This window comes from Pyrgilauda ruficollis, unplaced genomic scaffold (genome assembly GCF_017590135.1).
Source record: "Pyrgilauda ruficollis isolate IOZ18807 unplaced genomic scaffold, ASM1759013v1 scaffold115, whole genome shotgun sequence".
Classification (NCBI taxonomy): Eukaryota; Metazoa; Chordata; class Aves; order Passeriformes; family Passeridae; genus Pyrgilauda; species Pyrgilauda ruficollis.
Genome location: NW_024509766.1, coordinates 1,593,758 through 1,613,976, shown reverse-complemented (window position 1 = coordinate 1,613,976; position 20,219 = coordinate 1,593,758). Strand labels below are relative to the sequence as shown.

The 20,219-nt window shown below is 45.2% G+C and overlaps 1 protein-coding gene across 3 annotated transcripts; it reads right to left on the bottom strand.

Moving 5' to 3' along the window:
• Positions 1–201: 201 nt before the first annotated feature.
• Positions 202–19,597, bottom strand: DAZAP1 (DAZ associated protein 1). 3 transcript variants are annotated; one of them, XM_041482253.1, is made up of 8 exons: positions 19,576–19,597; positions 18,935–19,042; positions 16,618–16,666; positions 8,879–9,032; positions 5,606–5,635; positions 5,034–5,174; positions 4,081–4,263; positions 202–1,185 (listed from the first exon to the last, which is right to left on the bottom strand). In XM_041482253.1, exons 3-8 carry the CDS (start codon positions 16,642–16,644, stop codon positions 1,013–1,015), a joined length of 708 nt encoding a protein of 235 aa, XP_041338187.1. In that variant the 5' UTR covers positions 16,645–16,666; positions 18,935–19,042; positions 19,576–19,597; the 3' UTR covers positions 202–1,012. The 3 variants fall into 3 exon arrangements, with proteins under 3 accessions (XP_041338187.1, XP_041338207.1, XP_041338198.1); XM_041482273.1 differs by lacking the exons at positions 16,618–16,666; positions 18,935–19,042; positions 19,576–19,597 and adding an exon at positions 9,649–12,263; XM_041482264.1 differs by lacking the exons at positions 8,879–9,032; positions 16,618–16,666; positions 18,935–19,042; positions 19,576–19,597 and adding an exon at positions 7,035–7,803.
• Positions 19,598–20,219: the final 622 nt, after the last annotated feature.

Sequence of the window (20,219 nt, the reverse complement as noted above, 5' to 3'; positions counted from 1 at the left end):
GCCGGGCTGCAGGATCCCTCCCCAGGTCAGATCCCATGGACAGTGGCTTCCTGGCAGTGCCACCCTGCAGGGCAGGGGCACAGCTGGTGACACCACACAGGCCCAGCAAAGCTGCCCCGAGGACTCCCAGGGCTGCCAAGGGACTTCTCCAGAAAACCCACACTCACAAAAGCAAAAAAAACCAGAAAAATGGAGACAGGCTGGTGTTTCTAATCCAAAGGTTCTTGTCTTTATTCAAACCAGGGCTTGGCACTGCTCAGTGCCAAACGCACCAAAACCTTTTTGCCTGAGGGAAATCCACACGTGGCCGAGGCCTCGGGAGGGGAGGCAGGTGGAGCCGGAGCCAGCGCTCCCCACGTGCCTCTGAGCAGCTCCTGCGCCCGGCCTGGCCCAGCTCTGCCCCCAGAACAAACAGCAAAATACACTCAGCAGGTTTCTGTCAACTCCCAGAGTTTCGGAACCCTCCGCCCCAGCACTGCCGTGGGGAGGGAGGGAGGGAGGGGCTGCAGCTCTTCCCCCGCCTCCGACAGCGCTCAAGGAAACCCTGTTTTAAATTAAAAAATAAGCCAGCATACATAGTAGAAAATTTCTCTTAAAAATTTCACAATCTGTAAATGTATATATTTTTTTTTCTTTTAAACATAAAAGTTTACAATATACGGTAAAACAAAGGCTCAGGAAAAATAATTTCAAAAAAAAGAAACCTGAAGTTTTGAATTAAAGCTGAAGACATTTTTAAAACCCTGTAATTTGAACCAGTGACATTTTCTTTATTTGTGCTGATGGGTTAGAGAAAGTAAAATCTTTAAAAACTGCAGTCCAAACACCCACAGCTCTGCCTTCAGAAGCCATCTGCCCCCAACCCCCCCCCCTCCCCGCCCCGAAAAAAACTGTTGTTAGGTTTATCTTCCATCAAGTAATGTGATTGTCACAAGTTCAGAAGTCTGGGATCCCGGGCTTCAGCTGTGCCCAGAGGTCCCTGTGGGCAGCACTCCCTGATTGCCAGCCCAGGCTAGCGCCGGTAGGGGTGGAATCCTTGCACGTTGTGGTTCTGTCCCCGGCCGAAGCCGCTGCCTCCGGCTGGGGGGCCGCTGGATGGCTGCACCGAGGGGCCTCCGTAGGGAGGGGGCTGCTGGCTGGGATCAGAGAAACCTTGTCCAAACCCACTCAAGTCTTGTCCATACCCTGGGGAGAAGGGAAAGATACAGGATGAGCTTCCAGGTGCAGCCATGGGTGTGAGTCCCACAGCGGACAGCGTTCCCCGGCAGGAACACACCCCAGAGCATCACCCGGGAGGAGCAGCAGCTCTGGGGTCCTGCAGGGATCTTCCCTCCTCACAGAGGAAACGGGCAAAAAGCAGAGGGGAACAGGTGTGCAGGAAGGGGGAGCTGTGTTTGGGGTAATCCCAGCCAGGCTGGCAGGTCAACCATCTGCTCACAGCTTTGGGGTGCGTGGGAGCAGTTTGATTTTGGGTTGGGACCTGCACCACAGGCCACTCTGGAGTGAGCAGAATTTAGGGACAGGGAGAAAAACAGGGGTTTCCTTTCCAAGGACTGGCTGGAATCCCTGCTACCAACACAAAAATTTACAACTAGATGTAAATTAAGACGACTGAGAAATTGAGAAATTTAAATCAAATTCTCATAATTAAATATGACTCTTAATCCTGGCATCAGTGCCAGCCCCTGCTCTGAAAGACGCTATTAAGGCTCCTAATTACCAAGAGCATTTGTGCAGGGCTGCCTCTCTCTCTGCAGGCTTACAGCAGGTTTAACTCTCTTAATCCCAAACAAAGTCTCTTAGCACATCTTCAGCAGTTCAATTTCAAGCTCTGCCAGTCCCTCAAGGACTTGCTGGCACTAATGAGCACTAAAACACAGCAAGCTGGGGCTCTGGGAGCTGCAAATGCTCCTCCTGGCATTTGTTCAGACACAGATAAGCAGGAGCCCAAACCTACAACGGGATTGTCTGCCGAGGGGTGAGGCTGGGAGTGGAAAAACACAACCCTGGAGTTGCTCTCCCTGCACGGTGGTGTGCAAACCACAGCTCAGCACAGGGCTCAGGTTGTTTATGAAGAAGGAAACCCACAGCACACACCTGCACAGGCACTCAGGACTCACCGAGTGCCACGCCTGGCTCTGCTCCAGCCCCTCTGCTCCCCCCTGGGCTGTGCCAGCTGTGTGCTTTGAGTGTCTGGCTCCAAACCCGAGCCTGGATGGATCACCAGGATAAATAAGGGCTGGCCTGGCAGGCAGAGCTCACTGTGGGGTTTCACCCCAACATCTGAATCCTGTCCCTGCCTCTCACCCTTTCCCACAGCCCCAGCAAGGAACTCCAGGGAATTTTCCCAGGACCTGCCTGAGGCTCCTCCTCCCTGCTCAGCCTGACCTTGGGAGTGCAGACAAAGCTTTGGGGTGTGGCCTGAAGGGTCTGGAGCAGACAAACCCATCCTAGTCACAACTGAGGGGACTGCAAGGATGAGCCTCAAGAGTGCCCTGCATGGAGATAATGAATTTTTAATTATTTTAAATTAATGTAATTAATTTGATTTTGCAGGGTGTTAGTGCTGACACTCATCCTGGGTGCACACACTGAAGGATTTGGGACACTGCCCAGGATAAAAGTTACAGTGCCTTCTGCTCATTAGGGAAATTTGTGGCTCTTTAAAGCCCACAAGCTTTACACATTTATGTAAATATATGCAAATCAGGGACACTTCCAGGGATGGGGCAGCCACAGATTCTCTGGAAAACCTGTGCCAGGGTCTCAACAGCCTCACAGTGAAGAAGTTTTTCCTAATATCCACTGTAAACCTATTCTTTTCCACATTAAAGCCATTTCCCTTGTCCTGTGACCACAGCTCCAGATGAAGAGTCCTTCTCCATCAGATCCTTCCTAAACTTCCAACACCTCCCAAACTCTGGCTCCTCACTGATGTAACTGACTGTGCAGGGATTTCTGCTTTATTTAGAAGAGTCCAACCCACTCCAAAAAGAATCTGCAAAGAGCCAAGTTCTGGCAGAACAAGAAAAACTTTGAGTCACAAGGGCAAAACTATCCATGAAATCAGCCGGGTAAGAAACAAATGAAAAAACATTTCAAACTCATAACATGAGGACATGCTGCATCACAAACACATCTCAAAGGCTCATCTTCCTTCAGAGGCTGCTGCTTTACATTGCAGGAACTTTGAATATTATCTATTTGAATAAATGTTGTGAAGTTTTCACCTCACAGCAGTTTCTGCAGGAACTTGAGGCAGCACTACCACATGGAGAACGTGTTCCAGCAGAGAACAGCCTGAATCCACAGGCTGCTGCATGCAAAATTCTCTTCAGAAGTAAAAACTGACCAATTACAATCCCTTAAAAACAACATTAGTACAGAGCTCTTTGGAGAGATGTCTGTAGAGATATTTGGAGAGCACTGCTGAGAAACAGGGCTGAGAGGAGCAAGATGAGAATGAGAATTCCCTCTGAGCTCCCTCGGGGAGCAGCAGCAGAAATTTTACTCTGGAGCACAGGCACTTCTCTAGCAATTTTAAAAAGAATTTGTTTTTTGTAGCACTGCCTGCCTGCTGTAAAACTTGTTATCTCAGTGCCTTCCACCTCAAAGTTACCTAGAGAGCACAACAAAGCTTTGCACAGAACTGCACCTCCAGAGAGATGGGGAAGGGATGAGAAAAGAGGAAAAGGCACTGGTTTGGATCCTTACACATGCACTGCCTGTCTCTCCATGCTTTTACTCTTCAAGTCTGTTCTCCAAGGTCTGGGACACAAAAAAAAAGTTCACTACAAGCTCTGTGAAGCTCTTGGAGTGGAAGTTTTAGCTATAGGTTTGGGGAGAGTGGAAACCAGGAATTCATCCTGGCAGTGCACAAATCCCTGAAGCTTATTTTACAGCACAAAAACAACACTTCAGAGCTAAGAAAATTCCCTCTGGCTAGAACATTGCATGATTCAAGGATGGCTCGAGCTGGTGGGAGAATTCCCATCCCAGAGAAATGCCTGCAGCAAACTGTGTCCAACACTCTGTACGCAGGACTAAAGGGAAAGGGGGTAAAGTGCAGCAGTTACTCACCAAACTGACTGTAAGGGAATTCTGGCTGAGCAGTCGGGGGTTTGCTCATGTCCTGAGTTGCCTGAGATGGTGGTGGTGGTGGAGGAAAAGCGAGTGGTGCTGCCCCTGGAGTGGCAGGTGGAGGGGGGACTCCAGGGGGGGCAAACTGGTCAGGTGGAGGAGGTGGAGCACCATAACTAAAACCTGGAAGGACAGAACAGGTGAACATCAACATCCTGCTTGGCTTTAGAGATGATACAATTTAAAACCAACATTTCTGAGGCTATTAAAGCCCAGGTGTTTGTGACCAGTGGCTGCACAGAGATTCACCTTGACAGGCTGGTCACCCCCATGGCCCAAAGATCTCAGAACTCACCTTGCACAGGTGGGAGGAATGTCCCCCCCAAAGGCAGAGGCTGCAGCAGAGAAAGGGATAAGGCAGAACTGGGCAACTTACAGACATGAGCAGTGAGGAGGAAGCCATATTATCCAAGATGTCAGGAGGAAAAAGTATCTCAAGGTAACTGGATATTATTTTCCACCTTCTTTAAACCAGGTAAGCAACAGATTTTTGAAATGGTGGCCTGAGAGGTAGGTGCTAAAATCCTATTTGTATTCCAGTCCCAGTTATGACCTTAATTCCTTAAGCACCTCCAAAAAACCCTGCCTGTGTTTGGCCCAGGTCACCAGCAGTGAGCTCTAAGTTTTCTCTCAGATGTCCTAACAAAGATGCACAAAGTATCTAAATTTATTTAGCAACACAGATTTAAACTAGAGAACAGAAATGATTACTGCATCCAAGAATAAAATAAACAAAGAAAAAATAATGCTATAGTTAATTATAGCTCTGAATATATAATCTGGGAAAATTAATTAAGGATAGGTGAAACACAGGGAGAAATCCAAGTCCAGCAAACAATGAGGAAAAGCTGAATTTGGAGCTGGATGTGCTCCAGCCCCTGGGGGTCACTTACTAAATGGTGGAGGGGTGCCATAGCCCTGTGGAAATCCTTGTGGAGGCGGGAATCCCCCGGGAGGTGTGGAGACTATGTATGAGGTAAATGGTGGTGGTGGGGGAGGAGCTCCTCTGCCTGGAGGAGGGGGTCCATATCCACCTGGAAAAGGAAGAGAAACCCAAAAACTGAAGTGGATGAATACCAAGGAGCTGCTGCTGGAGTCAGCTTCCTCTAGATGGGGTAAGGCTGTTGGGTGGATTTCAAATGCAGGTTCAGCCTTCTGTGAATCCTCACTTTGGGAAATATTTGTCCTCCAAGTATCCCCACTGTAAATAATTGCAGTTTAGCATGTAATCCCTTGGTAACAAATTAATGTGGCTGGAACAGCAGGATGTGTGTCAGCTCCCATTACTGAGCTGCTAAGAAGCCACTGTCTTCCCCTCTGTTCTTCCAGGACAAATTCAATCAAGCTTTCAAATGTAGGTTAAATCCTACAGAAATCCAAAAATCACTGTGAATGCTCAAAGAAGCTGCACCCATGCTTGGGAGGATTTTTTCCTTTCAGAATTGGTCCCATATAATGTACTTACCAATTGCCTGTCCAGCTGGCACCCACATCCCTACAACAGAACAAAAAAAGAGCCTTAGACTCTTTTTTCTTAGTCATCAGCGAAGCTGCGCACTCCGGAGCAGGGATGATGCAAGAAGAAGGATTTGGCTCTGGGATAGACTGGGTATCCTCCCCGTGTCCCTTACAGAGCTATTTTTATGGCCTAAGCAACATTGTGGGACTATTTCTGAATGTGTAATTCTAGAAAGACTCTGAATCATTCAGCAAATGACACTCAGAATAAGACAGCAGTTCCCAAACCCAAATCAGATGGAGCATTCAGGAGCTGCCACATACCAAGTGCAAGAAATTACAGTACTACAGAGAACAACACCCCAGAGAACCCCAGCAGACTACACATCCAAGGGATTCTTAATTTACTACCAGGTTTATTCAAGTTATTTTTGCAGTTTTTGAAACATAAAAAAAGCCTTTCCCATCCCTTGTGCAGTGCTGAGATTGAAGGATAAATGCGCTCGTGTCTGACATTAATCTTTCCAGGAGATCAGATATCATTTTCCCTACTAATCACTGCATGGAAAATAATGGGAGTTTCTCAGTTTGCAGATTAGCACATCTGTGCACAATGTCAACCCTCAGCTGCAGCTTTCAAGTTAATCAGCACCGTGGGGAAAGGAGCAATCCCTGTGCTGCACTTCCATCCATCGGAGCAGGGACGGAGCAGCCTCGCTCCCTGCAGCCCCCCAGGTGAACATTTCTCATCTCTCAGAGCAAGCAAGCAAGTCATAGCAACTCAATTATCCCTCTGCATTTCTCCAGAAATTATCAAAATTGTCTTTGGATGAACTGAGTGTTTATCCTGCCTCTGGAATCTCGGGGGGATTGCAGCCATCAAACCCAGGCTGCTCCCGAGCCCCGCAGGGCTCCCGGTGTGCACTGAGTGCTCCCTGCACCAGAGCTGCCTGGTGCTTTCCCAAGCTACATCAAGCAATAAAATTCAAAGGCAAGGCCATCCATTTCCCTCTCATCCCTTTCAGATTTCCCTGATAACTTCCTTTGAAACTGCCTCATCCTTGAAAAGCCATATTTCAGCCCAATTTATCATTGGGGTGTTGTACAGAACTCACTCCACAGCTGGAGTCACACCTGGAGCCTTCCCAACACCTTTCTCTGAGCTCCCCCAACCCACGGGGATTCCACGTGGGGACAGGCAGCTCCAAAGGGAACAGGTGGAACACACCAGGGACACGTGCCAGGCCTGGCACCGCCTTCTGCCAAGGGAACGGATTTTTGGGAAAAGCAGGGAAAAAACCTCACAAAGGACTTGGGAGTGGAACTTCAGTCCTGCTATCAGGGAGATAAAACTGGGAATAACACCTAGTTGAGAAAAGCGGAGCGCAGCGAGCTGGAAAGGCCGGACAGGGAGAGGGTGGCACGGTGGGCAGTACCTTGGGGGCCGTACCCCTGCTGCCAGGTCGGAGGGGGCTGCCCTGCCCAGCCGTTGGCAGCACTTGGCATGATCCTGCTTCCCCACTGGCTGGCCCCCGGCGGCCCAGGAGTTTGGCTCTTGCTATCCCGAGGCTCGGCGCGTTTCACCTCCACCTAAACAAACAGAGGCAGCGCTCAGCAGGGCTGGGGGGGCCCCGCGCCCCCCGGCCCCTCACACACACCCGCAGGTACACTTAAGACTACACTTAGCATCTTATGACTTATGTCTAAGTACTTAATTATTAAAACTTAAGGCCAGTAATTTACAATGTTTCTCAGGTACAGTGTAGGTGATGGTAAGGCATTACGAGTCCTACTGTTGAGGGATTCCGAGAAAAGCATCCTACAAATCACTTCAGTCTCGTTGGCTTTAATCTTAAAACAGCAGTACCCTCTTACAGCAGCTCTGCACTTAAAACAGCAGAATCTTGGACATTCATGACAGACTGATTTCATGTTCAAGGCAGGAGATACAAAGATGATGTTTTCATTTAAAAAAACCAGAATTTTGAGTGAAGAGGCTGCTCTGAAAAAGGGTACTAATGCTTTAACCAAACATGTTTGGGGTCCATTTGGAAGTGACAGTTTAACCCACCCCAACTAACTGCAATTTCAGCTCTGCTCATACCTGAGAAACACACATTTTTTGAGATTTTTTTTTGTATTGTTGTATTTTTTTTTTTAAACTTAAGATTTTATTTAAATGTCTAATGGAAGATAAAGACTTACCTTCCCCAGGCTAACGCTTAAAGAATCTCAGTTAACTCAATCTTAATTTACTACCAGGTTTATTCAAGTTATTTTTGCAGTTTTTGAAACATAAAAAAAGCCTTTCCCATCCCTTGTGCAGTGCTGAGATTGAAGGATAAATGCGCTCGTGTCTGACATTAATCTTTCCAGGAGATCAGATATCATTTTCCCTACTAATCACTGCATGGAAAATAATGGGAGTTTCTCAGTTTGCAGATTAGCACATCTGTGCACAATGTCAACCCTCAGCTGCAGCTTTCAAGTTAATCAGCACCGTGGGGAAATGAGCAATCCCTGTGCTGCACTTCCATCCATCGGAGCAGGGACGGAGCAGCCTCGCTCCCTGCAGCCCCCCAGGTGAACATTTCTCATCTCTCAGAGCAAGCAAGTCACAGCAACTCAATTATCCCTCTGCATTTCTCCAGAAATTATCAAAATTGTCTTTGGATGAACTGAGTGTTTATCCTGCCTCTGGAATCTCGGGGGGATTGCAGCCATCAAACCCAGGCTGCTCCCGAGCCCCGCAGGGCTCCCGGTGTGCACTGAGTGCTCCCTGCACCAGAGCTGCCTGGTGCTTTCCCAAGCTACATCAAGCAATAAAATTCAAAGGCAAGGCCATCCATTTCCCTCTCATCCCTTTCAGATTTCCCTGATAACTTCCTTTGAAACTGCCTCATCCTTGAAAAGCCATATTTCAGCCCAATTTATCATTGGGGTGTTGTACAGAACTCACTCCACAGCTGGAGTCACACCTGGAGCCTTCCCAACACCTTTCTCTGAGCTCCCCCAACCCACGGGGATTCCACGTGGGGACAGGCAGCTCCAAAGGGAACAGGTGGAACACACCAGGGACACGTGCCAGGCCTGGCACCGCCTTCTGCCAAGGGAACGGATTTTTGGGAAAAGCAGGGAAAAAACCTCACAAAGGACTTGGGAGTGGAACTTCAGTCCTGCTATCAGGGAGATAAAACTGGGAATAACACCTAGTTGAGAAAAGCGGAGCGCAGCGAGCTGGAAAGGCCGGACAGGGAGAGGGTGGCACGGTGGGCAGTACCTTGGGGGCCGTACCCCTGCTGCCAGGTCGGAGGGGGCTGCCCTGCCCAGCCGTTGGCAGCACTTGGCATGATCCTGCTTCCCCACTGGCTGGCCCCCGGCGGCCCAGGAGTTTGGCTCTTGCTATCCCGAGGCTCGGCGCGTTTCACCTCCACCTAAACAAACAGAGGCAGCGCTCAGCAGGGCTGGGGGGGCCCCGCGCCCCCCGGCCCCTCACACACACCCGCAGGTACACTTAAGACTACACTTAGCATCTTATGACTTATGTCTAAGTACTTAATTATTAAAACTTAAGGCCAGTAATTTACAATGTTTCTCAGGTACAGTGTAGGTGATGGTAAGGCATTACGAGTCCTACTGTTGAGGGATTCCGAGAAAAGCATCCTACAAATCACTTCAGTCTCGTTGGCTTTAATCTTAAAACAGCAGTACCCTCTTACAGCAGCTCTGCACTTAAAACAGCAGAATCTTGGACATTCATGACAGACTGATTTCATGTTCAAGGCAGGAGATACAAAGATGATGTTTTCATTTAAAAAAACCAGAATTTTGAGTGAAGAGGCTGCTCTGAAAAAGGGTACTAATGCTTTAACCAAACATGTTTGGGGTCCATTTGGAAGTGACAGTTTAACCCACCCCAACTAACTGCAATTTCAGCTCTGCTCATACCTGAGAAACACACATTTTTTGAGATTTTTTTTTGTATTGTTGTATTTTTTTTTTTTAAACTTAAGATTTTATTTAAATGTCTAATGGAAGATAAAGACTTACCTTCCCCAGGCTAACGCTTAAAGAATCTCAGTTAACTCAAACAATGTCAGAGGGAATGGATGTGATAAGAGAATCTTACATTACATCTAACAAAAAAGTAAACAAACATGCAAGTAATAAAAATGGACAGTTGAGTCAATAAGAAGCAATCTTCATACTGTGTTAAGTCAGTGACAAAACCCCTCCTGTTTTAAAAATCAGTAACCACAGTGCTTAACTTATTTCATTCCAAGATAAAATGTCCTAGTGTTCCCAGCCATGGAATAAGTGCGTTTGACCTACTTAAAATAAGCTGCACATTCAACATAAACCTCTCAAAAAAAAAAAAAAAATCCAGTTCTGATTTAATGAAACCCTCTCAGCACTCACTGAATTTTTTTTTTTTCATTTCATGATTAATTTTAATGGGTGCCAGAGTACAAAGAAAATAAATCTCAATCATCAATGGGCCTGAGTAGTATGGAAAATAAAGTATTCAGAATTCTTCCTGCCATGTCTTAAAAGCCATTCATGTCGGAGAACAAACAGGAAACAGGCACAAGGCAAGGACAAAGCCCCCCACACCCCCCCTGCCAATGCCCCAAGGACATGAGACATGACAGTAACCAAATCTCTGTCAGCTCAAGGCCCTTCCAGAGAGGAACCAAGGGAATTTTTCAAAGGACTCAAATTAATGAGTCTTAACACATTTGCCTTGAGGGAATTCAGTTATTGCTTACAAAAGCAGAGGCCTTCTTGCAATTTTAATTTTTTCCCCCTCCTTTCAACAACATATGGATTCATTTCAGCAATACCTTTTTAATTACCAAAAAGACAGAGATACCATTTTTAAAAGCAGGCATGATTAGGCAGTGAAGGAGAGAGCAGGGGATCTGGAGCTCATTAATCCTTGTGGAAGAATCCCATTAATTTTTCAGTGCACACTTGGAAGCAGGGAACTGCCAAAGTGAGGACTGAAAATTCCCTGTGCAATAGGGAGGTTCAAATTCCACACCTGCCTAGAGCCCAGCTACCCCAAGAACTGAGGCAACTCTATTAATCTGAGCTAAAAATCCCTGAATCCTGATTTTTTTTTTTGGGGTTACTGAAAGGGAGGGGGAAAGGGCAAAAATCAATTATTTCAGTTTGGAATTGGGTTTGTTTGGGGAACACAGAGCAAGCCCCAGTGCTGTGTCAGCAGCAAAGCAATGAGGAGGCTCACACTGGGCTCTCCATCCTCTCCCAGCACCTTGTGGATGTTTCTCCTTTGTTCCCATTTGGATCTGCTGCTTCATGGGATCAGTTCCCACTTTAGGGTTCTGCTGAAGGCAATTCCAAGGGCAGATCAGGGAATACTGGGGGGATACAGGTGATCCCTACACACCCCTGTGTGATTTACTGCACCTGCTCACACCTGGGAGCGTCACACCAGGAACCAAGAACTGATGTTCTGGATCCCACAAGTACATTCCTTTGTTCCCATTATCAGGAAACCACCCAGCCTTCCACCCCAAAACAAGTTCACAGGAATTAAAGGCATAACTGCACTGCAAAATGAACCAGAACTCCACTGATATGCAGAGTGTGTCCCTTGCTAGCTAAGGAAAGGCTTATGAAATATCAGCACATAAGACTTTAAAGACAATTAAAAACTCACATAATGCAATAATTTAATGAATGTGAGAATCTTCTATGTCTCTCTGAGTGCCCTCACTTCAAGTTTAGCAGTTTTAACATCAGTTTAAAATCTGAATATACCTTAAAGCTGTGCAAGGACTTAAATTTACCAGAATTTCCTGTGGTTCATTTTTCTTTAAATCACTCTTTCCCCTATATTTAAAACTTGGGTGTCCTGCAACAATTTATTTTGCTTTTAGGTTTGGGTTTTTTGTTTTGTTTTGGTTTTTTTTTCCCCACAGGTAGAAGCATGTTCCTTGCTGAGTAACATCAAAGGAGCCTAAAAAATTCCTGCCTATCCAAGCCCCGTTTGCTGACAACACAGTATGAAGATGAAACAACCAGAGGTCACTTAACTGCATTGTGGTTAAATACTATATAGAGTACGTGGATTGGTATCAAAGTTTCACAGTAAGTGACCCAATTTTTTAAAAAACCAATCCTTCAGGATGTTTTTTTTTCTCCCTTTTTCTTTTAAAGTTTAAGATTATACAAAGCAGATTGTCTGACACCACCTCAAGATTTGAGTATCGAGTACACATCTGAAGGAGTGGTATCTTAAACCAAGCCTTGAAGAACTCGGATTTCACTGGGATTCTGCTTTTCCAACAGCTGGAAATCACTGATTTCTCTCCTTGCCCCACAGCAGAGCTCAAAGCAGAGGCAGTGAGCACCAGTTCACCCCAGTGATGATGATCCCAGTTCATCTGCTCAGCCAGAGCAGCCCCCAGGTCTGTACACACAAGGCCTCACCCCAAGCAGAGCCCACAGCCTGAATCCTCAGGCTTCCAAGCCCTCCCTTCCCCAGGCTGCCCCCATCCTAACTGCCCTTCTCCAGCAAACTCAGACTTTCCCCACCTCCATGGATAAAGCCTTGAATTTGGACTGCTGTGCTCTCCCATCAACAATTAAGTTGGATTCCCCAGTGAAATCTCTCGTTGTCCAAGACTTGGTTCTTTCTTAAGGTAAAATAAAACTACAACTACACACTTTTTTGCCCATGATGTCGTGAAAATGCATGTTGACAGCCTGGTCCACTGATTGTTCGTCCTCGAAAGTAATAAATCCAAAACCTAGCCAACGACGAAGAGTGAATCAAGGTAGCAGGGTGTTGTGACACAAAACAGGATGATGAACAGTATTAGGGGCAGACCAAGGGTTCAAGCAGGGGTTTCAGATAACGACACTTGTGTTCAATTGGCAAAAACTCTGAGGAAATTGCAATGGATACTTCCTGTGAAGAGGCTTTAGTGCCTCGTCTCGATTGCGCGCATGCAGCTTCGAACTGAGCTCGTTAACCGCCTTTTAATTTGATTTTATTCCTCATCCACCTACCAGGAAATGGAAAAAAACTGCTAAAATCAAAATACTTGTGGGACAGCAGATTGAAGTCAAGCAACTTTGCTGCTCCTCCCTTTGATTTAGCTTAGATTCCCAAGGAAAACCTATCATATATCCCTGTTCCCCAAAGCTGCAAAGCAACTTCCTCCCAATCCCTTAGCCCAGCTTCCAGTTAGGGAATATTTTCCACAGAAAAGAAAGTTAGTTTCGAAATGTAGCTGTTAAAGCATGAGAAATTTTACCACTCCATGGATGAATGAGAAGCTTCAGAAACTAACAACCTACATCAGAGGTTCTCAAGTTTTCCACACCTTGGAGAAAATCATGGAACAGGCGTCACTCCTTCCCAACAAGGCAGCCCCCTGTGAGGTGTTGCTCACACAGAACATGGTGTTGCTGCCACGTCCTGAATCTGTTTCATTTCTTGAATTTCCTGGTGGGTTTCCTTTTGAAAATCCACACAACTTCCCCATCCTTTCTGCCCCCAATGGGTGGTTCGTTCCCTTCCACCTGACCACAGCCCTGGCTGCTGGCAGCTCAGCTGGATCCAGCAGCTTTTGATGCTTGGAGAAAACTCTGAGAAAGGAGGCAAAGCTCCCCTTTTGGAGGTCACTCTGAGAACCACTGAAGTAGGTTGTAGCTGCTGACACAGCCGAGAGAGTGGCAAAATAGTGGTTAATCCCCCAGGACAAGGCGGCTGCTTCATGCCATCACCCACTGGCTGCTGGTGGGGACAACCCAGGGCAGGGAGGGACACATGCAGTACAGGAATTGTGCCATTCTTTGGATTAGCTACGGAGGGGGGGAAACGGGGAAGAGCAATAAAAATTAGAAAAGAAACCCGAGGTGCGGCGTGGGAAGCGTTTATGGAACATGGATGCGGTTCTGCTTTTCTGAAACCCAAGATTTCCCCCTTGGTTTGCGTTTTGCTTTGCAGCTAGTGCTGACAGCAGCCAAATCTTGCTCTAAAGCGTTACAGAATACAGATCTAGCACAGGAATGTCTCTCCACGCTTATCCAACTGCGTTGGGTAAGCCCAAAGAGGCCTAGTGTAGAGAAAGTTTATATATATATATATATATAAAAATACACAAAGATACAGGCCAAAATAGATTCCAGCAGGTCAAATTCTGCTGTCAGCAACAAGAGCAAAAGACATCACTAAAATAAACTGAAAATAAAAAGGAAAAAACTTGGCATTTCCCACACACAAGAGACTGGCAGTATAAACGAAGTTTTGTGGAGCTGTGATGAAAGCAGCCTCGAAGCTGAGAGCAGCATTTCATCACAATATATTTGTCTGAGTTAACCAGAAATCTGAGTGTTGGAGCCAAAGGAAAAGTGTTTGTATTTAAATCACGTTTAGTATTCCAGCCTTTGTCTAAAAAGAGATGGGGAAGAAAAACAATGGATTCCATCTGGATGTGAAGGTTGTTGTTAAATTTGATTCCAAAGCTAAAGGAGGGGAACGGATTGTGGGATGGGGTTGGAAGGGTAGAACAGGGAGAGCAAGAGGTCATTGAGAAAAGCAATAAATAATTTTTAAAAAGGGGATTTAAAAGGGTCAGACAGCACAAGATAAAGAAGAGTACAGAAATCAGAGTAACAGCAAAACCCGAAGGTGAAGTTTTAAGCAGAAGTGACGAAACCCACCACCTGCAGCTTTAGTTTTTGAAGGACAGGACTCTGTTAAAGGCTGGAGAAATGAAATGCATCCAGCAGGAATCCAAGAGGACCAGACCAGAGTGACAGAGCTGGTCTGCAGCCAAGGGAGGAGGAGAACAGACAGAGCAAGAGCCTGGAAACCCCTTCCCAGCTGTTGGCTTGGCCAAGAACAGGAACCAGGAGAAGCTGAGACTGCACCAAAGCCAAAGTCCTTCAGAGATGTGACATGGCTGCTGTGCTTGGGGCTGTGGGAAGAGTCTGGATGAGGCAGAGCTGGCAGGAGCAGGCAGGACTGGGAGGAAGCAAAGATCATGTGGATACCTGACCCCAGTCAGCTCCTCAAGGACATCACCTGAGAATTTGGTGCCTCCTGAGGAGCTGGAGGTAAATGGATGCTACAGGGATTAGGAACAAGGATCATTTTCCCTCCTCCTACCAGTAAAGCGATGTGCACTCCCAGAGGAAGGGTGGTAAAGTGAATGAGAAAAGGCAAAATTCAGAAGGGTCTGAGGAGAGATGGCATTGAATTGGCCTCTGGAATTTTATCTACAATTATTAAAAGGATAAAGGGACAGAGCAGCAAGAGAACACAGAGAGAAGAAGGCAAGAGAAAATGTGTTCTGGGATGCACAACCAGGAGTACCCAACATAAACTCGAGGAATTTTTCCTAGCACCCCCCAGGGACTGCCAGGGCCTTTTTGGGAGATGTGTTAGTCAGCACACTAAAAAAAGCCTGGAACAGCACAGAAACAAAAGGCAGAGAGAGAGGATTCAAGAAGTGCTTAAGAAGTCTGATAAATTAGGGGAGGAAGTTTTCTGTGGGTGGAGACAAGACCTTTCCCCCACCTGGCACTTGTGCTTTGCACCCCAAGCCCTCCTTTGCTGTTTTGCTTTTAGTAGAGCTTGAAGCAGAGAAGCCATTAATTGAGACAGGATTAATCCAGACCAGGCATGATGTTTAAGTACCTTTTGCACAGAGGCTGCAAGGCTGGGATTAAATATTGCAAAGATGGAGATGATACAATAATTACTGAAATATTTCAGAACTTCAGCCCCAAATTACATTTGAATGTCAGTGCCTTTGTCTCCTCTATCCAAAACCAGCTGCTCTAAAGCATTGAAACAGATGAATTTATGTGCTGCTTAAATCAAAGGTATCTGCTGGAAGAAGATTAGGATAGCTAAAGCAAGAAAACAAAAAAACAAATATATTGAAACTTCGTTTACACTCCAATAAAAGACAAAGCCCGTCCCTCCTCTGACTGCGGAACTGGCCTGTACCTCTGTGATAAATTATCACCTAGAGAGAAGAAATCTAAAGAGATATCGTTAATCACAGTCAAACAATTCACAGAGAGAAAAGAAACAAAAAAAAGAACTTACTTAACATTACCATACTTTACTATGAAACACTTAAATATGTCACTAAGGATGTATGTCTAAATTAAAAATAAAACTAAGACTTAACAGCTTAATAAATATGAAGTGAAGGATATATTTCTTAATAATGAGGCAGAAGAGAAATGAAAAGTTCAGATGGCAAACTATTCTCTAGCATGTCCAACATGCTACAGGGTGGGAGCACAGCTAAGCTTCATGTGCCAAAATATTGCCTCTTCCTTGGCAAACAAATGGTGGATGCAAAGGGACGTGAGTGACATGGAATTGCTTCATATTTTGACCAAAGGTTCCCAGCTTGATTCAATATCTAGTGAATCTTTCAGGTTTTTGGGTTTTTTTTTCCCTCCCCTCTTAAAAAAGCAATATGGTACACAGGGATTATATATCCCAATTAAAAATATACATATATATATTTTAGAATTATTTTGCGCTGTTTAAGAAGAGTTTTTCTTTAATTTGAGGTGAAGCCATTTAACCAAAACAAAAAGCAGGTGATGGATGGATTCTGTCCTGTCTCGTGCTCTGGCTGGAGCACCTCACATGCACTTACAGACCCAACATACCTTTCATGTGGAACAGGAGGAAAATCTGCTTATTTTTCCCCCCCTCGAAAGTACCTTAAGCCACAGGAGTGGCTCGAGAATCAAATTTCATTCAACTATAAAAAAAAACCCCAACCCATCAATGAGCATGAAACATCTGAGTTGAAATGCACAGACCCAAGTGAAGCTGGAGATGAAGAGTCTAGACTTGAAGTGATGTTTGCCCAGTGAATTATTCTTTTTCCTGAGGCAACATAGGGAAAAAAAAAAAAAATCTACCTTTTCTGATGGTGTGAAATAGTTTGCCATCTGACTATAGGAGAGTATGAAGAAATTTCAAGGACAAACTAGATCAGCCTTTACCTCGGGGCCTCTGTTTCTCTGCGTCATAGATCATTACAACTTCAGTGACCTGGAAGAGAGAAGAGAAATTCTACTCCCTGTGCTACCAGGGGAGGGCTGGAACAGTCACCACCAGCTGGTTCCTGCTCTCTACCCACAAAGCACAAGCCAAGTGCAGCCATCATCCCAGCAACAGCAAAAAAACAGGGAATATTGCTCTTGCTGGGAGTTCAGAATGCCTGAGCTCATCTCTATTGTCTCATCACACTTGACATTTTAATCTAACACTGAGGTTTTGTACTATTTGTACCCACTCTACAGCCTATTACACACCCCAAAGGTTTGTTTTCCAACAACTCATCAGTGTAGCTTTTTAAAGCATGATTTTCCCCATTTTTAACCATTTTCATTTTCACCACAAAAAGCAGCTTGAGCTGCAGGCACCTCCAGGAACATGCAGGGCTCCTCTGATTGAATTACTGGAGCACCAGAGAAGCCCAGAGCACCAGTTAAACCAATGCTTTAAACAGCTTTACAAAACCTCTCTAAGCTCTGGATGAGCAGTATCAGTGTGATTTTAACCTAAAAAAGAAAAAATTGAAATTGCAAGCTGTTCAAAGGCTTCAGGATTATTCTTCTCAGAATGAGCACCACAGTGAGCTACAATTTAAACAAAACCTGAGGTGTAATGTTTATGTCAACATTAAAACAGCTGAAGGGAACTGAAATCTCTTAGATGCAGGGAAGTGGTCACAAAATGGGTGTGATTTTGTAAAATTGCATCCTGAAGACAATCTTAGGATACTTTTACTCGTGAGTAAAAATGAGTTTAAAGTCTGACACAAATTTATCTTTACTTACAGCTAGAAAACATTTGGGTTTGAGTTCTTGCACTCACTTGAGCACATCCTGCTGGATGCTCCCAGCTGGGCTGGGGGATCCACATGGGGATTATGCCATGGGACAATCAGTGCCAGATTTGTCCCTCCCCTGGTCCATTTGGGTCCTCTTCACCCTGGCCTTAATGACCCAGCAATTACCAGGGCTGAAAATCAGTGCCTGCCTTGGGCTCTTCACTCTGATGGCCACAAAACATTTGTGAGACTCCACTGCTCCAAAGGGACTCCTTACAACTCCAGGAAGATTTTCTGATTTCTATACTATGAGTAAAGTGCTACTACTTACTTTTAAGGGCACTTACAGTTGTGGCTGTTGCCTTCTACACCTGCAGGACATACCCTGTATCTCCCCAGCATCCAGGGCACAGCTGGAAAGCCAAGTCTGTGAGGAAGAGCCTTTAGAAACTACATCCCACAGCTGTGGAACGTGCTCCCTGTTTTTATTATTAGTCTACTGAAGCCTTTCAAGCTAAAGAAACAGTTGTTAGCTGTTGCTTTTTGTGTTTTTAAATGAATTGTCTTAATGGAATTTTAAACGCTGATTTAACTTGATAAACTTAAGAATTCGTTTCTCAATAAATCCTTTGCAGCTACTAAGAAATGCCAGAAAAAGGTTATTGAGAAAAGTATAAAAAACTACACTAAACGCAATCAGGTTCATTTTTAACTTACAGTCCTGAATTTAACTTACACAATCTTTAACTTCCTCAAACTTATTCACAGCTGAATTATTTAATTCAGTAGTTTATCATATGCTCTCACTTCCTTGAGGGCAGTGAGAGCTGGGATAAATGGGAATTAAAACTAAATAAAAACTAAATTTAAAAAAATTAGAGAAGATACAGTCATTTCAGTCCAAGGTTACAAACTGAATTAAAGAAGGTGCATGAGGAGCAGTTTGTCTCAGAATGGAGGTTCTAGGGACATCAGAACTGAGATTCCAGATGGTTTGAAAGCAGCTACTGCTCCCCGAACAATGGCAGGAGACCCAAATTTAACCTATCTGTACACACAGTCAAAGACCAGGATCTTAAAATCCAGCCCATTGAGAGACTCACTGTTCCCAAAAAACAATCAGCAGACATTTTTAATTGCCCAGCTGAAAGTCATCAGGAGAAAGGGGGGTGGGGGTGGAAATAATAATAATAATAATAAAAAGTATCATTCTTAAGGCACCTCAGGAGTTTTTGGAAGAAAGGACAAAATAATGCATCAGGTAGACTTAAACATGAGGAGACAGAAGCAGCAAAGTAAATTCCACATGAGCAGCAGGTTCTGCCTGGGGACATTTCCAGATGATGAATGCTCACTACAGTTTCTCACAAAATGCTTCAGGTGCCCCTCCAGCAATTTGTCCAAATTACCCCCAAATCTGACAGCTTGAGGAAATGTGAGAGGAGGCAGCAGGGATGGGAGGCACCTTCCCCCCCAGGACTCACCACTCCGAACTTCTTGAAGTATTCCCTGAGCTCTGTCTCGCCACAGTTATGAGGAATCCCACCAACAAAAATTTTATTGGATTTATTGTTATCGCTCCTGGATCCTTTCTGCTAAATCAAGGAGGAGAAAATTCAGTCAGAAGAACAATAAGGGTGGCTGCTTCTATCATTTTATACTGAACCATGAACAATGGGCTCTGGCAGGCTCAGGGGAGAGCTCCAGCCTTGAAGTCTCCCAGGCATGAAAGGGAAGCACGTTCTGAGCTCAGAGGTTCAGTGTCCCCTGTTCTTCAGAGGACCAGAAATCCTGGGCCTGTGTTCTGAGGCCACTGACTCATTCTAAACAGAAATCTGGTGAAGCTGCAGGGTGTGGAGTGGGCTGGAACAGCATCAGCCCTGCCAGTGCCTTTCCAGACACTGCTCTCAAATCTGAAGAACTCCACTAAAAGCATCACTAAGAGCTTAGGAAACACCACACCCAAACTGACAGTGCTCTGCACAGAGCCTGCCCATGGAAATCCAAATTAAAGACACTTTTTAGAAATGAGATTTACACTCGAGTTCTGCATACAGACTTCTGCCTTTTATACACGGATATAATCCAAAGGAATTCAAGAGGATACACAGGGATCTTTCCTTACCCATCCTTCCTTCGGCCGTGTCCGCTCCGGCTGCATCCCCCGAGGTGTGCATGGCTTTGGATCAATCTGGAAGAAGTTCCAGTTTGGTCAGACCTCAGCAGAATTCTGCTCTAAATGTAACATTTGTGGCAGCTGAACCCAGCCCTGCTGACATGCAGCTCCTCAGAGCTCAAACAACACAAGCCATGGAGTTAAGAGCTGCCTTACAATAAATCATTTAAACCAACAACCAGGTTAACTCTGACACTCTGCAAATAAGGAGCCAGAATTTAAAGCAAATCTTTGAATCTAGTGCAGGAAAAAAAAATTAACAAAAAAGCAACTTACATTTCGGCCATCTAACGTATGAGGTCTGCTGGCCAGCACTGTTCCCACACAGTTGGGATCTTTAAATTTGACAAATCCAAATCCTCGAGATTGATTTGTTGTTTTGTCTTTCATTATTACACAGTCTACAACTTCTCCATACTGGGAGAAGTAGCTACGAAGAGTTTCTGTCAAAGAAAAAAAAGCAAGTATTAAACAGAGCCAGATATTAACAACACCAGACTGTGTTTGCAATTACGAGACAACAGATCAGCAAACATGGAACACAGCTTCAAACTCATCTTTTGAAAATGATCACATCTTACTTCCTGTAAACA

Bases quoted from the DNA above. Each gene is read 5' to 3' on its own strand.
- DAZAP1 (XM_041482253.1), bottom strand. From the start codon at position 16,644: ATGACGCAGAGAAACAGAGGCCCCGAG. The intron at 5,175-5,605 runs GTAAGTACATTA...TTCCTTTTCCAG, and splicing joins GCCAGCTGGACAGGCAATTG to GTGGATATGGACCCCCTCCT. The intron at 1,186-4,080 runs GTGAGTAACTGC...CCTTCTCCCCAG, and splicing joins ATTCCCTTACAGTCAGTTTG to GGTATGGACAAGACTTGAGT.